This window comes from Coloeus monedula (genome assembly GCF_965178545.1).
Source record: "Coloeus monedula genome assembly, chromosome: 23".
Lineage (NCBI taxonomy): Eukaryota > Metazoa > Chordata > Aves > Passeriformes > Corvidae > Coloeus > Coloeus monedula.
The window spans coordinates 1,132,852-1,154,155 of NC_138803.1; the positions used below are offsets into that span (position 1 = coordinate 1,132,852).

Below are 21,304 nucleotides of genomic sequence, written 5' to 3' on the forward strand. Positions count from 1 at the left end.
GGCTCCAGGAGAGCTGGAGAGGGACTTTGGACAAGGGCCTGGAGGGACAGGACCACTCCCAAGGGGTAATGGCTTTCCACTGCCAGAGGGGCAGGGTTAGATGGGATATTGGGAAGAAATTCTTCCCTGAGAGGGTGGGGAGGCCCTGGCACAGGGTGCCCAGAGAAGCTGGGGCTGCCCCTGGATCCCTGGCAGTGTCCAAGGCCAGGCTGGACAGAGCTTGGAGCAACCTGGGATAGTGGAAGGCGTCCCTGCCCATGGCAGGGGGTGGAACAGGATGAGCTTTGAGGTCCCTTCCAATCCAAACCATTTTGTGATTCCATGATTCTAAATTCTCTTTGGGAAAATGAATGTCTGGTTAGACCCTCTTTCCTCTTCAAATGAGACCAACTTTACCCCTTTTAATTAGTCCTGACAAATCCTATTGGCTTGATTGCTCTACAGCTATAATGAAGTAGCACATTCTCCACCAGTTATCAAAAAACTCTCCTTATCTCCCCACATGTTTTTGAGGAAGCTGTCCCAGTGATCACAGTGCAGCAGGAAGGGGCTCAGGGAGCTTTTGATACTCTCAGTTCTACACTATCAATGCCATTCTTCTTGCTAGATAATATTTTTCATTCCCAATTAGAGGTTAAACATGCTGGAAGGAGCTCAGAGGAAGCTGGGAAGGTGGGAACACCCAGTGCAGGCACATTGACAGTCACCTGGCTCATATTTGTTTGCTTCTGAGAGGTGGTTCCTTTGGTTCCCATTGCCTTTGGTTTCTTTTGGGATCCTCACACAGCAGCAGGATGGGTGTCTCACAAAGGCTTCTCCAAACCAATGTAGGTTTCTGAAAAGAGAAACTGCCCGTGGATTTCAGTGAGCTGTGAGCTCTGATAAATTATATCCAACCTGGAAACCAAAGCAGTGAGTGACCCGCTCTCAGAACAGCCTGAACTGTGGATTAATTCAAAGCTATTCACAGATCTGGAAGCTTTAATCCTCAGGTTGGCCATCCCTAAACCAGCCATTATCCAGATGTGCAGGCTGCCTCCAGAGCAGCAAAATCCTAGTTCCAGGGTGGGAACTGATGGCTCCTCTGGGCATGGAATATTCTGCTCCTTCTCCATAGCTGGAGGGAGTAGGCAGATGGAATTAATGAATCCCAGATACAATCTAAGCCCCTCTAAATCAGACCTATCATGCTGGAAGTGTCTTTTTCTGTTATTTTTAGCTGGTTTGTTTGTTATAATGAGCATATTTCCACTAAAAACCAATGCATTTTAACTAAAAATAATTGTCTTTAGTTAATTTTGTTGTCTGAATGTGGCATTGAAAAATTCAGGATTTGAAATTATTTTAAATTTATTTAAATATATTGTGTGTGTCCTAAAATGAAATTCAAAAAGTGCTAACACATTTTCTTTGGTTGTTGATGCAGTGCAGTGACCTACTGATTTTCTGTTATTTTGTTCCCCTCTTTTTCTGTAAATTGTAAATCTGCTCCCATCAAACAATGCAACTTCAGATGCCAAAGCAAAGAGGAGACAGGATGAAGGAGAAAAGATTGAAAGGGAGACATCTGAGTGGCTGAAAGAAACAATGGCAGACAATGAAAGGGCAAGGAAGCTTCGGCGCCAAGAACAAGCTGGTGATGAAGATCATCCTTCCTTTTCTACATCCCCTGGTGTGGAGAAAACTGGCTGGTACAGAACTGGTCAAGGCAGCAGCCAAGGCAGGGGCCAAGGACACTCCATTGATCCTGATGATGGAAGCCAAAGATTTTTGGGAAAAGAGGGGCTACGCAAAACCCACATAAATGGAGAGATGGGGTCTGGGCAGTTTTCTGGAGCAGGTCTAGATGGAGGCTCAGGGGCCAATGATGGCAGCACCTTTGGACTAAAAGGCTTAGGAGGCAGAAGTGGGTTAAGGGCTGTCCATGGTATGGACGCTGTCTCAGGCAGAGCAGGTCCTGGTGGTGCAGTAGGAGGGGCAGGCGAATGGAATTCTGTGGATGGCAGAGGTGAGGGTGTGCTGGGTGCTGTTAACATTGACATGGATGATGGAGAAGGTTTGGGCTCTCAGCATGACAAGGATGGGAATTTAGGTGATGCCAGTTACAGAGCTGGTTTTGGGGGTGCTGGGAGGTTGGGTGGTGGAAGTTCTGTGCCAGATGGGCTTGATCCTGATTCAACTGGAGTGGGAGCCAGTGTGGGTGATCTGTTCAGCAGGACTCGTCCAGGAACTGGAGCTGGGGGAGATGCTGCAGGTGCTGGAATGGCAGGAAGAATGAGGTCCCACCATGGCAAGGATGGGCATCCCACTGTGGGTGATAAGAACAGAGCAGGTATAAACAGAGAGGGACAAACAGGGGCTCCCTATGGCAAGGATGGCCTGACACCTCATGCCAGTGGTCAGTTAGGGCAGGCAGAAAGGTCTGGCTCTCTGTATGTGCCAGGAGGCCTTCCAGGTGGAGATAGGGCTATTGCTGGTGCAGGGGGAAATTTCACAGGAGAAATGGAAGCTTTATATGGTCCACATGGTCAGGCACTGGGAGCAGCTGCTGGTGGTGCTGGTGGGGCTGGTGTAGGGGGATTTGGAGCTCCCTATGGAAAGGATGGTCTCCCAGTTGGAGCAGGTGCTGGTGGGGCTGGTACAGGTGGATTTGGAGCTCCCTATGGAAAGGATGGCCTCCCAGCTGGAGCAGATGCTGCTGGTGCAGGGGGATTTGGGGAGGCTTTGTATGGTCCAGATGGTCGGCCACTTGGAGCAGGTGTTGGTGGTACTGCTGGTGCTGGTGTAGGGGGATTTGGATCTCCCTATGGAAAGGATGGTCTCCCAGCTGGAGCAGGTGCTGGTGGGGCTGGTGGTGCAGGGGGACTTGGAGCTCCCTATGGAAAGGATGGTCTCCCAGTTGGAGTAGTCACTGCTGGCGCTGGGGCAGGGGGACTTGGATCTCCCTATGGAAAGGATGGCCTCCCAGTTGGAGCAGGCACTGGTGGGGCTGGTGGTGCAGGAGGACTTGGAGCTCCATACGGAAAGGATGGTCTCCCAGTTGGAACAGGCATTGGTGGGGCTGGTGGTGCAGGAGGACTTGGAGCTCCCTATGGAAAGGATGGTCTCCCAGTTGGAGCACGTGCTGGTGGGGCTGGTGGTGCAGGAGGACTTGGATCTCCCTATGGAAAGGATGCTCTCCCAGTTGGAACAGGCACTGGTGGGGCTGGTGTTGCAGGAGGACTTGGATCTCCCTATGGAAAGGATGGTCTCCCAGTTGGGGCTGGTGGGGCTGGTGGTGCAGGAGGACTTGGATCTCCCTATGGAAAGGATGGCCTCCCAGGTGGAGCAGGTGCTGGTGGGGCTGGTGGTGCAGGGGGACTTGGAGCTCCCTATGGAAAGGATGGTCTCCCAGTTGGAGTAGGCACTGGTGCAGCTGGTGCAGGAGGACTTGGATCTCCCTATGGAAAGGATGGTCTGCCAGCTGGAGCAGGCACTGGTGGGGCTGGTGGTGCAGGGGGACTTGGAGCTCCCTATGGAAAGGATGGTCTCCAATTTGGGGCTGGTGGTGCTGATGGGGCTGGTGGTGCAGGAGGACTTGGAGCTCCATATGGAAAGGATGGTCTCCCAGTTGGGGCTGGTGGGCCTGGTGTTGCAGGAGGACTTGGAGCTCCATATGGAAAGGATGGCCTCCCAGTTGGAGCAGGTGCTGGTGGGGCTGGTGGTGCAGGGGGACTTGGATCTCCCTATGGAAAGGATGGTCTCCCAGTTGGGGCTGGTGGGGCTGGTGGTGCAGGAGGACTTGGAGCTCCCTATGGAAAGGATGGCCTCCCAGGTGGAGCAGGTGCTGGTGGGGCTGGTGGTGCAGGGGGACTTGGAGCTCCCTATGGAAAGGATGGTCTCCCAGTTGGAGTAGGCACTGGTGCAGCTGGTGCAGGAGGACTTGGATCTCCCTATGGAAAGGATGGTCTGCCAGCTGGAGCAGGCACTGGTGGGGCTGGTGGTGCAGGGGGACTTGGAGCTCCCTATGGAAAGGATGGTCTCCAATTTGGGGCTGGTGGTGCTGATGGGGCTGGTGGTGCAGGAGGACTTGGAGCTCCATATGGAAAGGATGGTCTCCCAGTTGGAGTAGGCACTGGTGCAGCTGGTGCAGGAGGACTTGGAGCTCCATATGGAAAGGATGGTCTCCCAGTTGGGGCTGGTGGGCCTGGTGTTGCAGGAGGACTTGGAGCTCCATATGGAAAGGATGGCCTCCCAGTTGGAGTAGGCACTGGTGGGGCTGGTGGTGCAGGGGGACTTGGATCTCCCTATGGAAAGGATGGTCTCCCAGTTGGGGCTGGTGGGGCTGGTGGTGCAGGAGGACTTGGAGCTCCCTATGGAAAGGATGGTCTCCTAGTTGGGGCTGGTGGGGCCGCTGAAGGGGGATTTGGAGAGCCTTTGTATGGTCCAGATGGTAAGCAGCTTGGAGCAGGTGTTGGTGCAGCTGGTGCTGCGAGTGCAGGGGGACTTGGATCTCCCTATGGAAAGGATGGCCTCCCAGTTGGAGCAGGCACTGGTGGGGCTGGTGGTGCAGGGGGACTTGGATCTCCCTATGGAAAGGATGGCCTCCCAGTTGGAGCAGGCACTGGTGGGGCTGGTGTTGCAGGGGGACTTGGAGCTCCCTATGGAAAGGATGGTCTCCCAGTTGGAGCACGTGCTGGTGGGGCTGGTGGTGCAGGAGGACTTGGATCTCCCTATGGAAAGGATGCTCTCCCAGTTGGAGCAGGCACTGGTGGGGCTGGTGTTGCAGGAGGACTTGGATCTCCCTATGGAAAGGATGGTCTCCCAGTTGGGGCTGGTGGGGCTGGTGGTGCAGGAGGACTTGGATCTCCCTATGGAAAGGATGGCCTCCCAGGTGGAGCAGGTGCTGGTGGGGCTGGTGGTGCAGGGGGACTTGGAGCTCCCTATGGAAAGGATGGTCTCCCAGTTGGAGTAGGCACTGGTGCAGCTGGTGCAGGAGGACTTGGAGCTCCATATGGAAAGGATGGCCTCCCAGTTGGAGCAGGCATTGGTGGGGCTGGTGGTGCAGGAGGACTTGGATCTCCCTATGGAAAGGATGGTCTCCCAGTTGGGGCTGGTGGTGCTGGTGGTGCAGGATTTGGAGAGCCTTTGTATGGTCCAGATGGTAAGCAGCTTGGAGCAGGTGTTGGTGGTGCTGGTGCAGCTGGTGTAGGGGGACTTGGATCTCCCTATGGAAAGGATGGCCTCCCAGTGGGAGCAGGTGCTGGTGGGGCTGGTGGTGCAGGAGGACTTGGAGCTCCATATGGAAAGGATGGTCTCCCCACTGGGCCTGGTCTTGGTGGGGCTACTACAGGAGCACTTGGGTATCCATGTGGAAAAGATGGTCTCACTGCTGGATTAGGAGTTGGCGGAGCTGCAGGTGGTGGTTTTGGAAGGGCTGCATCTCCTTATGGAATGGATGGTTTCCCAGCTGGAGGGGCGGATGCAGGGGGACTTGGAGCTCCCTATGGAAAGGATGGCCTCCCAGTTGGAACAGGCATTGCTGGTGCAGGGGGATTTGGGGACGCTTTGTATGGTCCAGATGGTCGGCCACTTGGAGCAGATGTTGGTAGTACTGCTGGTGCTGGTGTAGGGGGATTTGGATCTCCCTATGGAAAGGATGGCCTCCCAGTTGGAGCAGGCACTGGTGGGGCTGGTGGTGCAGGGGGACTTGGATCTCCCTATGGAAAGGATGGCCTCCCAGTTGGAGCAGGTGCTGGTGGGGCTGGTGGTGCAGGGGGACTTGGATCTCCCTATGGAAAGGATGGTCTCCCAGTTGGAGAAGGGGCTGGTGGGGCTGGTGCAGGGGGACTTGGAGCTCCCTATGGAAAGGATGGTCTCCCAGCTGGAGCAGGCACTGGTGGGGCTGGTGGTGCAGGAGGACTTGGAGCTCCATATGGAAAGGATGGTCTCCCAGCTGGAGCAGATGCTGCTGGTGCAGGGGGATTTGGGGAGGCTTTGTATGGTTCAGATAGTCGGCCACTTGGAGGAGGTGTTGGTGGTACTGCTGGTGCTGGTGTAGGGGTATTCGGATTTCCCTATGGAAAGGATGGCCTCCCAGCTGGAGCAGGCACTGGTGGGGCTGGTGTTGCAGGAGGACTTGGATCTCCCTATGGAAAGGATGGCCTCCCAGTTGGAGCAGGTGCTGGTGGGGCTGGTGGTGCAGGAGGACTTGGATCTCCATATGGAAAGGATGGCCTCCCAGTTGGAGCAGGTGCTGGTGGGGCTGGTGGTGCAGGGGGACTTGGAGCTCCCTATGGAAAGGATGGTCTCCCAGTTGGAGCAGGTTCTGGTGGGGCTGGTGGTGCAGGGGGACTTGGATCTCCCTATGGAAAGGATGGTCTCCCAGTTGGAGCAGGCACTGGTGGGGCTGGTGGTGCAGGAGGACTTGGATCTCCCTATGGAAAGGATGGCCTCCCAGTTGGAGCACGTGCTGGTGGGGCTGGTGGTGCAGGAGGACTTGGAGCTCCCTATGGAAAGGATGGTCTCCCAGTTGGAGCAGGCACTGGTGGGGCTGGTGGTGCAGGGGGACTTGGAGCTCCCTATGGAAAGGATGGTCTCCCAGTTGGAGCAGGTTCTGGTGGGGCTGGTGTTGCAGGAGGACTTGGAGCTCCCTATGGAAAGGATGGTCTCCCAGTTGGAGCAAGTGCTGGTGGGGCTGGTGGTGCAGGAGGACTTGGATCTCCCTATGGAAAGGATGGTCTCCCAGTTGGAGCAGGCACTGGTGGGGCTGGTGGTGCAGGGGGACTTGGAGCTCCCTATGGAAAGGATGGTCTCCCAGTTGGGGCTGGTGGTGCAGGAGGATTTGGAGAGCCTTTGTATGGTCCAGATGGTCGGCCATCTGGAGCAGGTGCTGGTGGTGCTGGTGCAGCTGGTGTAGGGGGACTTGGATCTCCCTATGGAAAGGATGGCCTCCCAGCTGGGGCTGGTGGTGGTGGTGCGGGGGGAGTTGGAGTTCTCTATGGAAAAGATGGTTTCCCAGCTGGGGCTGTGGCAGGAGCTGCTCATTTTCCTCCTGGAGGTGAGGAAGCGATGGGATCTGGCCGTGGCAGGGATGCCATGCTGAGCAGAGCTCTGGGATATGCAGGTGCAGGAGGAGGAGAGGGCTTTTCTGGGGAAGGCTCAGCACTGTGGGGTGCAGGGTCTCTCTATGGCAAGGACAGAGGGTCAGCTGTAGCCAGGGCTGGTGCAAGTGGCGTTGGGAGGTTGGGAGGGGATGAACAGGATTCAGTCCGTGGTAAAGGAGGTGTGGGAGGTGCTGGTGGACCAGATGGTGGATATGGGCTGGATGCACATCTTGGCAGATCTTTGGGAGGTGAAACTGGAAAGGGCACTGCCAGTGATGTCAGAGGGCCAGGGAACAAAGGTTCAGCTGGTGACAGAGGGTCCCTGTCAGGTCCAGGAGGAGCCAGGGGAGAGGGCAGAGATTTTGGACAGTTGGGCTCCCTTGATGGCACAAATTCTGCCTTTGGAGGGGCAGGGAGTAAATCCCATGACAGATCTGTTGACGGGAGTAGTTCAGGTGGGTTTGGTCAAGGTCCACTGAGTTATGGTCAGATGTCAGGTCCTTTTGGTGGACCTCCTTCAGCAAACCAGAGAAAGCAGGAACCTGACCTGGATCTTAAAGCAAATGATTCCCTGAACAACACAGAAAGCACAGGCCAAAGGAAACGGAGTGCCCTGGATGATCTCAAAGGTACGTGGTTAACTGGTGACTCCCGGTATTTACATTTTGATACTCACATTCCTAATCCTGCAAAGAAATGGGATGTTACGGTTTAGATAAACACAGCTCTACGTAGAAACTTGGTTGTCCCATGATCTGTTCCTAATTCTCCCACTGATTGGCTGTTCAATCTTACACAGTTTGCTCTGATCAAACTGCCTTAAAGGTCTAAATTATTTTCTTTGTCTAAATGATCTAAACCAGGTCTCCTCTGTTCATTTGTGTTTCACATCTCGTGGAATAGACCAGTTCACAAACATAGTTTCAAGGAATAACATGTTTCTTTGATATTGTTCCAATTCAAAACTGAAGTTTCACTTTATTTTTCAAACACCTACTACAAATAACTGTCCAAGTTCTGGGAACAATTCTGTGCCTGCTTATATGGGCTTATATAATGTAAAGAGCTCTTTTCTCTTGTAACATCAGGAATAATAAGGTGTTGCATAGAGTAAGAGGGGAGTAATGTGTTTGCAGCTCCACCAGCAAGATGATGATGATTATGTGTAAATTGTAGGAATGAGAAATTTCAGGTGTATAATCAGAGAGGAATATTCACTTAATAGGATTGCTCACAAGTTAGGAATTATCATTTCTAACCCATAAATACAAATAAGGAAGTAAACCCATCGAAATTGGGGCTCGAGGGGAAGGAGTGGGGTATTTATTAGAGAGGAGATGAGGATGTTAATGGAGAAGAACTGGGGAAGGGAAAGAGGAATACAGGGGTGGAGAACAGTGTGCCTGGGGCTGTTTAGGGGGATGTGTTGGGCAGCCCCGTGTGTGGTCAGTGCACAGGAAGAGGAGGATGAAGCAGTGTATCCACACCCTGGAGCAACCAGGTTTTTCCCACTGGCTGTAGAGGGAGCCAAGACAATTAGCATAGACATAAACCAGCAAATCTGCAGCTGGATAATATGCTTTGTGATGAATCCACTGCCCATGAAGTGGATGTTGGGATGTAATTGATGGTGGGATGGCTGCACGTCCCTCACGGGTACCCTGTGGGCACTGAGTGTACCCAGCTGGCCCACAGTGAGGTGGCACAAAAGCCTCTCCTGGCCACAGGACGTGTTTTTTTAAAAGCTCTTTTCCCCACATGTGCATTTTCAGCTCTGGATGTCTCTCTGTAACACAGACTTAGCTTCTTTCCCTTCCTTTGTGCTTGTTCAGTCCCACGCTGTTACCTCAACAAGCAGCTGGCAACCATGCGAGTGCTGAAGGGGGACCCGGCTGAGCTGTCCTGCACTGTCAGCAGGGACAATGTGACAGGAACCTGGTTTAAGGATGGCCTAAAGGTGGGTTCCTTGAGCTTGCTGTTGGCTTGGAGTAGCAATGCTCTGCTCTCTGGCTCTACTTCCTAAGGGTGGGGTCAAGGTGTCCTTCCCCTGACAGTCACCTGCAGCCGAGTGGGGCCCGGGAAGGGTTCAGAGAATCCCAGAATTCCAGAGTGGTTTGGGTTGGAAGGGACCTTAAAGACCATCCAGTCCCACCCCCTGCCCTGGGCAGGGACAACTTCCACTGGACCCAAGCCCCATCCAACCTGACCCCATCCAACCCGGCCTTGGACACTTCCAGGGATGGGGCAGCCACAGCTTCTCTGGACAACAGAATACCAGAATATTGTCATTAAACATGCAGATGTTCCTAAGTATTTTCAACTGCATTTCAAATTGTAGTCTGTCCAGTTTCAGTTTAGATTGCATTTTATCCCTTTTGAAAGGATGTGTCTCTGTCCTTTACTTTGTAGTTAACAAGCATGGATGGAGTCATCTTTGAAAAGAAAGGTCTTGTCCACAAACTAATAATTAACAAAGCTGAAGATATTCATGCTGGGAAGTACAGGTTTGAAGGTGGAGATGTAAAAACTGAAGCTTCAATTTTTGTTGAAGGTGAGTCTACTCAAACCACCAACGCTACATGAGATGGGCTTTAAACGTAATATATTTACTCAGAGACGTGTCATTGGCTATTGAGATAACTTTATTATAAAGAATTACAAGATAAATGGGAAATGTTTTTGTACAGGTTGGTTCATTTTTCATTTGCAAGTTTAACTAGAGAGCCTTCTGTTAGCAACTCAAAGATTTCTGGGTGCACAAAACACTTTATCAGAGCAGATTCTTCATTCTTGTGTTTAGTGTGTTGCCTAGGAGAAATTTTCTCTAGTGAAAGGACAGTGTGATACTACAAAACCTTGTGAGAATTATCCTGCAGCAAAGTACAACTAAAGGTGAAGGTCCGAGTGTTGTGAGTTCTGAGCATTGCTGGCAGTATCCCTCCAGGATGAGCCTTATCTTCCTTGAATTGTGGTTTTTAATGACCTTGTATCACCTGCTTAGATCCTCCCCAGGTGGACAAAGTTCTCCTCAAGAACTTGACCAGTGTCCCCATGGTAGCCAAGGCCGGGGAGGGGCTGAAGCTGCGGATCCCATTTGAGGGCCGGGGGCCCATCAGGGCCACATGGCTGAAGGACAGGATGGAGCTGGGGGATGACACCAGGATCCGTGTGGACAAGACAGACACCTGCACCACACTGTCCATCTCCAGCTGTGACAGGAGGGACTGTGGGGATTACAAAGTCAGACTCAAGAACGACAGTGGCGTCCTGGAGATCAACCTAAAGCTCGTGGTGATAGGTAAGATCCTGTAACATCCACTGTGGCTTTCACTGTAAAGCTTAGGCAGGGAATCCATTGACATTAGTGAGAACCTTATTTGGAGTGACTGGATATTCTGAGAGGAACAAGACTCTGTATATTGCCCCAAAATCAGGATACAAGGGAAGATTGCTGAACATGCTTCTTGCCCTTTAGTACAAGGGAACACAAACCTAATTTGGTTTTTCATGGCCTCAGCAGCTGAGTTTTGAATCAGACACTGTAGGAGATGTGACTGTACACAACATGCAAATCTGCAATAGGATATCAAGGTCCAATTCAGCCATCCCATAAATGCCTGGGCTCCTTTGAGAGACCAGAAAGGATGTTCTGCCTGTATTAGTAAGCTGAACTGGTGCAGTGCTTATGAGAACAGTTGACCCAGGGAGAGCAAGGGCCTGGCTTTCCATCTTCCCCACCAAAAGTTAGAAGAGTGCAAGTTTGGAAGAGGCAATTCATGTGCCCAGCCCTCATCCTACAACTGTCCCTGCATTTCATCAGGAACAGTCTCCCAGTTGGTGAGCAAGGGACAGTGTCTGCTCCAAACCCAGGAGCAGGTCTGGGTCTGGAGCCAGCTGTGTCTCTGTTCATCTTCTCAGACAAGCCACAGCCCCCAGGAGGACCCATCAAAATTGTAGAAAGCTCTGCCAGCAACATCACGATCCAGTGGAAGCCCCCAAAGGATGATGGGGGCAAACCAGTGCAAAGGTACCTCGTGGAGAGGCAGCAGGTGGGCAGGAACAACTGGGAGACTTTGGGAGAAACCCCCAGGAGCTGCACCAGCTTCACCACAAGCAAAGTGGAGGAAGAGATGAGCTACTACTTCAGGGTGAGGGCCATGAATGCCGAGGGAGTGAGCGACGCGCTGGAGTCGGGGGAAGTGAAGGCTGCTGGTAAAGGTGAGGAGAGCTTCTCATAATTCATAATTCAAATTGGGATATTCATTATCAAAGCTGACAGCAAAGGAAACTCACTGCATTGTGGATGTTGCTACAGATCTCAACTTCAGTCTTCACACAAAGCTGTGGAGGTTGCCCAGCAAGAGCAGCTGTTTGCTGTAGGCTCTGGCTACTGAGTGAGATTTAATTATTCCTTCCTTCATTCTGAATTGGAAAGGAAGTTTCATGGGGGAAATGCAAAATGCATCAAGATCAAAGGAAATTTTTCCCACTGTGGCTGCAAAGGGAACATGTGAGGCCTTTTCTTAACTCCACAGGCAAAGGAGTGTCTCTGTATGTGCAGCAGTTCTCAGCATGACCACTCCATTCCCCTGATCTCCAGACAACTGAATATTGTCTTTGTCCTTCAAGGAGTTTAAATACTCGATCAGGTTTGCCATGAGCACAAATGCAGTACTAAAGAGACCAATGTTCAATTCTAATTCTCTTCTTTCTCCATTTTCATTCCCATGATTCTGTATCTTGAACACTTTAGCAGAGGGCAAAGAAAATCCATTTTGTTACCAGTTCCTGTTGCTGAAAGCAAGAATGATGCTGACTGTTCATATCATGTAGGAATGACACACCCCACTGACAGAGGAATTGTCAGTCCTGATGACAGCAGGTCTTTTGTGAAATCCAGACTCAGGAACAGAGTCCATGCTGGATCCAGTTCTTGTGGAGAACAGGATCCACAGCTTCAGGTCTCAGCCAGGTTTTCAAAGCACATCCATAGGAATACCTTGGGGAATCTGGAAGATGAAATTACACACACCACCATTTTATCTTGCAATAAAAGCATACCTGCTAATAATGAAGACCTCATCTCTTTGTAGCTTCCCCTGGTGCCCCAGATCCCCCCAAGATCATCAGTGCCAGCAGAGACACCATCACTATATCCTGGAAAGCTCCTCGCAAAACTGGCACTTCCCAAATTATGGGATACATTGTTCAGAAACGCAAGAAGGGCACTGTGACCTGGCTGCCAGTTACCAGCGTGCCTGTCAAAGGTGGGTATTCTGACTCCTGGCACAGCCTGGTGGATTTGAAAAGGCAAAAACCTCAGCTGGGTTTAGGAGCTGCTTGGGATCTTACACCTTTCACATCAAGGTGGTGATGGGTCACAGGTTGGACTGGACGACCTTGGAGGTCTTTTCCAACTAAATGATTCTGGGATTCTGTGATTCAAGGGCTGTTTGATTTTGAAAGGAATACAATGAACACATCCCAGAAGTTTACATGCACTTATCTAGGGAATGGCAGGGGAATCAGTGACAGATTTATGGCTTCTGAGAATTTTTCAGTCCATAATTCTGCCTGGAGTAAGGCACAGCATTGTTATGTCACCTTTCCTGATGGGGAACAGCTCCCCTGAGCCAATGCACTCCTCTCTGCAGACAAGAAGCTGAAGGTGACTGGCCTCAAGGAGGGTGTGCAGTACGAGTTCCGGGTGGCAGCTGTCAATGCTGCTGGCACAGGACAGCCCAGTGACCCCTCCGAGCCCTCCTTTGCCCAGGACCCCACCAGTAAGTGCCCTGCCCTGTGCTCTGCTTTGGGGGTGTTCGTGGGGAGATGTTCTTAAATCCTCTGTAAAAGAGTGTGGAGACAAGGATCAGTAACTGGGGAATGTTTCATGGCTGAGAATCAGCTGGAGGAAGAAATGCAAGGATTTCCTGTAGGGTGTCCTGTAGATGCTAAAAGAGCTGGCAGAGAGATTTTCCTATTTTTTACAGCTGCTTGTGAAAGTCTCCTTTCTCAGGCAAACTAGCTGGGAAGGTTTGTAAACTATCTCACAGGTGCACAAGCTGTTTGTGTTTTGTTTTCCACACTGGGAAAAATATTTTGGAAATGGGTGTTCTGCCATTCAGCCAATCGCTCTGGGAGGCAGATGGTCAAGCCCCCAATGGTGTTATGCCACTCTTGTGAACAAAGCTTTATAAGCTGATTTATATCATTAAATATAGCCACTTCTGGCCTTTGAACCTGATCCTGGACTGCGTTGTTCTTGGTACAACAGCGACAACATCCAAGTCAAGATCTGGCAGACCCTGGTGTGGGGGAATGCACAGTGTGGAGAAACACTCGGGATGGGCTGCAGAGTGTTTTGGAGTGTTGTGGATTTACTGCAGGGCTGGTAGGAGCAAGGACCCGGATCCAGCTCTGAAGAACTGGGACAAGGTGGGGCAAGAGAGCAGGGTGGAAATCCAGTGCACTGCAAGAACATTGGGAAATCTCAGGCGGTGACTGAATAGAGGGAAGAGAAATCCTAGAAAAATAGTTTATATAAAATTTCTCCCTCCAGAATCTCCAGGCCAAGTACGGGACCTTAAAGTGAGCAGCAGTGACAGCACCAGTGTCACCTTGACATGGAACAAACCTGAAGTACAAGATGGGAGTGATGTGAAAGGCTACGAGGTGGAGAAGAGGCCCTGTAACAGCCTCAGCTGGACCAAATGCTTCACCCTCCCTGCAGAGAGCACCTCGTGCAGGGTTCAGGGGCTGCGGGCCGGGGAGAAGCTGTTCCTGCGCGTGAGGGCCCTCAGCGACAGCGGCCCCGGGGAGGCCTCCGAGCTCGAGGCTTGTGCTGGAGCTGCTGCTCCTGCGGGTGAGTCGGGGGCTCTGGGGCTGTGTCCCGGGGAATGGGGCACCTCAGGGGGCAGAGGGTGAGCCGGGGGCTGTGTCCCAGGGAATGGGGCACCTCAGGGGGCAGAGGGTGAGCCAGGGGCTGTGTCCCGGGGAATGGGGCACCTCAGGGGGCAGGAGCAGCCAGGGCTGTAGGATACTGGGATGAGCTGCTCCCAGGCCCAGACTAACTCAGGGACAGCACTGCTCCTCCTCACGCCGGGGTTATCTGCTCACTTCAGCAGGACAGGCTCAGTATTAACTGATATTAGATATGCAGTGCACAGTGCTCAGCTCATTTAGAGACTCATTTTGATAAAACAACCCTGAGAACTCCATTTTCTCCTCAGACTTACATTTTGCCCTCTGTGCAGAGCCACACCACAGTCACCAGACAGAACCTGCATGTACCTTACCCCTGCCTGTGCTCTTCCACAGGAAATACAGAGTTTTCAGTCAATTTCTAGACAATCTTCTGGAACAAAACATTTTACTTCATTCTCTTAAATCACAAATCTTTATGCTGTTTTTGATACTTTATTTTACTTTTTAATTGTTTAGTTTGAAAGTTTTCACCATTTTCACTTTTCCATCTTTATTTACAATCTGCAGCTCTGTTTTTTTACTGCTCTTTAGGAACATTGCAGAATTACATAATAATTCTGTGAGGGGTTCATCTTCCTTAACTGGGGTCCTAAGTGAAAATGTCTGCTTTGGCCTATGCCTGGAGACCCCGTTTATCAATAGATAGATAAAATAAATCCATCTGGAAAGTGGGTTTTAAGTTCTATACTGGCAACACTAAATACAATTTAGCACTACTGTATTCGGTATTCTTAGAGAAATACTAAATGCTATAGTATACTGATGAAAAGAGAAAAGAGAATATTTTAAATACTAAAAAATACTATTTTAGATAAACTCTGGGAGCTTTCCTGTGGATGTTCTGTGCTCTGTACTGCATGTATATTTTATAAGTGTCCATTGGAATTTCCTTTTTCCAGACACCATTTAAACACAAAAGATGATCCCTGTGATGGGATAAGTGTGGCAAAGAGCCAATTTCTCTGTGACTGAGACATCACATGAATACAGAGATTGTTGTGAATGTGTTTTTACATCATTTTCCCTTGTTCAGTCATAGTGATAAATAAATAGTAATGAAATTTGAAAGGTGTAAAGTCTGGGACTGAATCAGGGAGATTTTTCCCACAGTGAATTCCTCACCAGCCTCACCCAGCTGGGAGAGGCACCAGGGGGTGGAACACATGTGATTGTTATCAGTGACTGCACTAACATCCACCTTTTGGGAGTAATCCTTGTCTTTTCCAGTCTCTCCCAGGTTATTGATAGATGACACAGTGAAAAGGTTCCTGGTTATAAAAGCAGGGAATCCCATCCAGGTGAAGATTCCCTTTGAGGTGGGTGTTCAAGGCTTTGGAGGAATTCCCTGCCTGGTTTTGTGATGCTCTCAATAGCAGACAGAAAAACCAAGCTACTATTTTTATGTCATGGAGTTTTGTCTACAAGTCACTGGGCATATAATTTGGCCTGCTTGTGCTGTGTAGACTTTGTGAGTGAGGAAAACACAAGCCAGAACTGAGCTGTCAGTCTTGGCATTGGTGTTTTATGACGTGGTGGTCATTCGTTAACTTCTACAAACAAGGCTCAGTGCTGTCCACCTAGCCTTATCAATGTTATCATCATCCTGGTAACATTGCTCTGTCAGACTTTCCAAATCAGTGATTTCCTGTGACTCCCTCAGAAGGCCTTGGGGCACCATTTCCAGCACACCTTCACTGTGCTTGTCTCACCAAGCAGCAGCACTTGAGCTCTGTGAGTTGAGAACTTGACAGGCACTGACAGAAATTGCAGTGCTTTGGTGTAAGCTTGGAACAACACAGGCTTTTCCCCATGGAAAGGGTGGTCAGGCTTTGGAAGGGGCTGCCCAGGGAGGTTTGGAGTCCCCATCCTTGGAGGTGTCCAAGGAAAGCCTGTACGTGGCACTCAGTGCTTTTAAAGTGGGGATTGGGCACAGGTTGGACTCGATGGCCTTGGAGGTCTTTTCCAGCCTTCATGATTCCATGATCCTGTGAAGTCTGGGATACTAGAGGAGGGTGATGAAGTGTGTTTATTTGCTGGCCTTTCTTCTAATCTCTGGGAGAAGAGACCAAAGATGGCACAATGGAAATAAAGACTTAGAGGATGTTTTTTTAGAAGCAGAAAATACTAACTCCTGAAGTTATCTGTCCTTGATCTGGCATAGCTTGGTTGACACAGTTCTGAACACTTTACTGCAATAACATCCTTAATGGACAAAAAGGAAAAAGTTGTAAAGAAACTGTAGAGCAGATCAGGGCTCTCTGATCCATCATGGATCCATATTTCTAAACATTACCATGTCATGGAGGTGCATATTTGGGGTAAGATAATGAAACTAAAGATATAAGACACAGTCTGGAGGTGAAACAAGTGGCTGTGACTTGTTGTTTCCAGGGATCTCCAGAGCCAGTGGTGACCTGGTTAAAGGATGGACTCCCCCTTCCCAGCCGGGCTGCTGTGAACACGGAGGATGGAAGCACCCAGCTGCTGCTCAGGGCAGCTGAGCTCAGTGATAGTGGCACCTACACTGTGGAGCTTGGGAATGGGCTGGGAAAAAGGGAAACCTTCAGCTTCCAGGTTCAAATTACAGGTAACTCACTGCCATCCATACAAATGTACCAGCAACTCCCACTCAGTCCAGGCTGGGGCATGAACGGACTGAGAGCAGCCCTGGGAGAAGGACCTGGGGGTGCTGGTGGGTGAGTGCTGGACATGCCCTGGGCTGAGTGTGGGCAGCGTGGGCAGCAGGGCAGGGGGGGATTCTGCCCCTGTGCCCCCTCAGCTGAGCCCCCACCTGCAGAGCTGCCTCCAGCCCTGGGTTCCAGCACGGGAAGGACCTGGAGCTGCTGCAGCGAGTCCAGGGGAGGCCACGGAGCTGCTCCGAGGGCGGGACCCCCTCTGCTCTGGAGCCAGGCTGGGAGAGCTGGGGGTGTTCACCTGGAGAAGATGAGACCAGAGGGAGAACCTCAGAGCCCCTTCCAGGGCCTAAAGGGGCTCCAGGAGAGCTGGAGAGGGACTGGGGACAATGGCCTGGAGTGACAGGACAAGGGGGAATGGCTTCCCACTGCTGGAGGGCAGGGATAGATGGGATTTTGGGAAGGAATTTTTGGCTGAGGGTGGTGAGGCTGTGGCACAGGGTGCCCAGAGAAGCTGTGGCTGCCCCTGGATCCCTGGAAGTGTCCGAGGCCAGGTTGGACGGGGCTTGGAGCAGCCGGGGACAGTGGAAGGTGTCCCTGCCGTGGCAGGAGGTGGGACTGGATGGGTTTTAACGTCCTTTCCCACCTAAAGTCTGGGATTCCATTATTTACTGTGAATAGGCAGAAGGCCACAAACTGAGTTTGGCAGGGTGAGCTCTGATGCAGTTTGGCCGTGCAGGCACAGGGAGAACCAGAGTACAATTTTCTATGAGATTGTCTGGGCATGTTGTGATCTCACTTGTCTGCAGGACAGAGCAATCCTCTGACTAAAACTGTCCTTCAGAGTGACTGGGGGAGGTCAGCACAGGCTGTGGGACACGGAGCACAGCTCTCCCAGCTGTGACCCCAGGAGGGGAAGCAGCTCAGCTGTACCACCCTGCTCTCCCCGCTCAGCAGTGCAGATGTTGTGCAGCAGCAGCTCAGTTCTTAGCAAACGCATCTGTGTGCCTGGAGAAGGAATGGAATTGTGTCCCTTGCAATGACCAGGATGGTCACTGAGCCCCAGACATGCAACAAACTCCAGGTTTTTAGGGTTCTGTGCCACTGTCCCTACAGCTGTGACATTGTGTGCCCTCCCCTGGCAGACATCCCTCAGCCCCCTGGAGCCATCCGGCTGGAGGAGAATGTGCCCAATACAGTGACAGTGACCTGGGACCCCTCAGCATCTGAGAAGTGGGAGAAGAACCTGTATTACACTGTCCTGAAACGGGAATCCCAGAAGGGTCTGTGGCATGTGCTGGGGGACCTGATCTACAACAACAAGTTCACCTTCACCACAGTGGTCCCAGGCAGGGATTATTACTTCAGGGTCGTGGCAAAAAACGACCTGGGAGCCAGTGATCCATCAGAGACTCTGAAGCCCTGGAGGATCTGGAAAACAAAGGGTAAAACATTTTCAAATATTTCTGTGTTGTGTTCTGTTTCTTTCATTGCTTCTAACATGCCATCCCCAAATGGGTCTCTCCTCCTGGGAACATTCAGTTGCCCAGAACAGGAATGCACAGAGATGCCCTGAGGAATTCCAGCTGGGCAGGGAAGGTTTGTCCTTACTGCAGGGACATTGTGCAGACAGACCCTTCATTCCCAGCCATTAGGACATGCTATTTGCCCCAAAATGAATTCCCAGCAAAATCTAAAGCTTAAGTAATGTAGAAACCAAAGTTTCTGATGTCAAAGTTAAATGCTGGGTAATTCTGCGGAGCAGCAGAGGTTACAATCCGTGGGTGCATGGGATCTCGGGCAATTTGCAGAGTTCCAGACACTGCACAAGCAAACCCCTGCAAACCCTGCAGTGCTGGGAGCAGTATCCGAGTGTGTGCTTGGTGCTGTTTATTTTTCACAGCTGAATTTCGAGTGAAAGCACCGAAATACAGGAGAGTTAACCAGAACCAGCCCCCGAGGTTCCTGGTGCCGCTGAAGCCGCACGTGGTGGTGACGGGCAGCGAATGCCACATGAGCTGCGCCGTTGGAGGCCACCCCCCGCCCAAAATCACATGGTACAAGGACAGCAGAGACCTCTCCGGAGATCCCAACTACTTCTGCACGAACGACTTCGGAGTGTGCTCCCTGGTGCTGCTGGGGGTCACCAAGCAGGATGAGGGCGAGTACATGGTGGAAGCCAGCAATGAAGCGGGCCATGCCTTCAGCAAAGCCTTCCTCGCCATCAAAGGTACCTCTGCAGTGCTGCTTCCCTGGCGGACCCCGGGGTGTCACTGCTGCCCAGTGCCTCACAAATGCCTCAGCCAGCTCTACCTGCTGGCAAAGCAATGGCACGGCTGGGCTGCTTTACCAAATTCCTAATTATGGTACTCATGATCAAGTACCAAACAGAACCAGAAATAAAAAGGCAGATGGGAAAAAACCACTTGATTTCTACACGAGCCAAAGGTTTTGGCTGACCTTGAGCAAATTTTTTAGAAAGAACAATCCCATCTTCATTAGGTAGGATAATACCAAGCTTAGATTTCTCTCCAGTGCAGGAGGTGCAGAATAAAGACCCTGGCAAGTGTGCCAGGTGAGGGGAGCAGTGAGAGAACAGCTGGTGTTCAGTGGCCAAAGCCAACACAAAGGGAGGAAAGAGAGGGACGTGGTCAGAGGCATTGGGGTCCTGATGTGGATGGAAGCGCAGTGGGATTGGCTGGGGATAGACTCATGGGTATACTTATGGATAAATATTGCTGGTGACTGTACCCAGTGAAATATCCTTTACCTGGGGTCAAATATTTTTGTTTAAATGCAAAATACCTCGCTGGGATTACAGGAGTGGCAAAATGGGTCAGTTAAACCCCTGTAACCCTCTTGCAGACTTTTAGGCCCTGTAACATTTCAGCTTCCCTGCCCAGGGAGCCTTTCAGACTATTTCTCATCTCCCTCACTACAACCCTGAGCTGCTTCTCTCTTGCTCTCACTTTCAGACTCCTCCCTGTAGCGTGGCCCTGCTGAGAACATCCCTGTGCGGCTCCGAGGATGAGAAGGTTGTGGTGAGGACTGGTCCAAATGAGGGCTGTGCATTCATTGTCACATGTTCATTGCAGTCAGAGGGGGTTATTTTTCAGATTCAGTAATTGCACTTTGAACATGATGCTGCGTTGTCATCAAAACTGGGGGAAAAAAGCTTTAAGAGCACTGTATTTTTTTTTTAATGATCAGGCTTCCCATGAGACCTTTAAAACACAGCTTAGAAACTTCAGGAATGCAGAAGATGAGAGGAAAAATAATTGGCCAAAATGAAACTTTCCGTGGAGAACACAGGTGGGAGAGACCCTCCTGCCACACCACTCACCTGCAACAGGGACATTTCTGGACACCAGGGATCTCTGGTCCTTTCACACATGCTTTTTTAAGCCAAAACAATCACTTTGGATTCCATGTGATTCTCAGCAGGTTTCCCAAATCTGGCAGAAGCAGTTCTGGATCTGTTCTACTACCAGTAGCAGCTAAGTAGATTATCTTCCCTAATCTCTAAGTTAAAAAGAGCATCTGCCTGCTCATTTTATCTGGGCAGGAGATGAAATCTCAGACCAGCCTGGCATGGGGTAGGTGAAACTCCCAGTGCAAATGCACTGGTGGGAAGGACTGGAAGTCTACAACCAGTGTGTGAGCAGAGCAACTCTCAAAACCCTCAGCACAAAGGCTGTGCCAGTCCTGAACCACCCCCAGCATCACCTGTGCATCCCAACTGCCCGTGGTCATGGCACTGCTGGGAGGCTTTTGCCTCCTGCAGAAAGAGGTGAAAAATCCTTCCTGTCTGACCAGAAATGCGAGGTACCCTGAGGGACCTCCTGCCGTGGCCAGGGGTTCCCCTCACTGCACCTCGACAGCAAAATGTTCTGGTGGCTGTACGAAGGTGTCACAGCCAAGGTACTTTGTGACAGGAGAGAGCAGAGCCAAACTCAGCTGTGGGGCTGGAATGTTCCTCTGATTACATTTTGTACAATGTTGTACAGATGTAGCAGCAGTAGTAGATTATGAAATTAAATCACAATTCAGTAAAATCTATCCCGAGTCCATGTTTATTCTGGAGAAGGAATCCCAGTCAGTTCCTGGGAGCCCTGTCTGCTGCAGTTTCACTTCTGATTGCTGCACACGGTCATCCCTCATGCAATTGCTCCAGCAGCTCCTCCTCCTCCTGCCGGGCCGGAGGCAGGGGCATCTCCCCTGCAGGCCAGATTCGCTTCTTGGCTGATAAACACAAGAGCCAAGATTGATGGAAATTGCAATTGGAGCTGAGGGACCTCGGGAAGGCCCGGCACAGCAGGAGCAGGAGACTCCTGCAGGTCCTGCTGAGATGTCAGCACCAATTCCAGGAAATCCTCTGCTGCTGCTTCACCCTGTGAGCTTCGATCGCAGCCAAGGGCGGATCCCCTCCCGGGAAGTGAAGGGCAGTGCTGTGACTCCCCATTGCTGGGAGTGTCCCAGGCCGGGCTGGGCCGGGCTGGGAGCACCCTGGTGTACGGGCGGTGTCTCTGCCCATGGCAGGGGGTGCCCCGAGATGGGATTTTGGGTCCTTTCCCCCAGTGCGGGCCGTGCCTCTGAGGCTGC

The 21,304-nt window shown here is 51.3% G+C and overlaps 1 protein-coding gene across 1 annotated transcript in view; it reads left to right on the forward strand.

The window, feature by feature from the left end:
• The window catches only part of IGFN1 (immunoglobulin like and fibronectin type III domain containing 1), a 40,731-nt gene extending 19,979 nt beyond the window's left edge, over positions 1–20,752 (forward strand). The window contains exons 13-25 of the mRNA XM_082296084.1: positions 1,514–7,714; positions 8,918–9,042; positions 9,495–9,636; positions 10,087–10,383; positions 11,004–11,303; positions 12,179–12,352; positions 12,740–12,868; positions 13,645–13,947; positions 15,297–15,385; positions 16,461–16,656; positions 17,848–18,147; positions 18,606–18,932; positions 19,678–20,752. Of these exons, the coding sequence (XP_082152210.1) occupies positions 1,514–7,714; positions 8,918–9,042; positions 9,495–9,636; positions 10,087–10,383; positions 11,004–11,303; positions 12,179–12,352; positions 12,740–12,868; positions 13,645–13,947; positions 15,297–15,385; positions 16,461–16,656; positions 17,848–18,147; positions 18,606–18,932; positions 19,678–19,691 (8,597 nt within the window). The 3' untranslated portion in view covers positions 19,692–20,752. The remainder of the gene's footprint in view (positions 1–1,513; positions 7,715–8,917; positions 9,043–9,494; positions 9,637–10,086; positions 10,384–11,003; positions 11,304–12,178; positions 12,353–12,739; positions 12,869–13,644; positions 13,948–15,296; positions 15,386–16,460; positions 16,657–17,847; positions 18,148–18,605; positions 18,933–19,677) is intronic.
• The last annotated feature ends 552 nt before the right edge of the window (positions 20,753–21,304 follow it).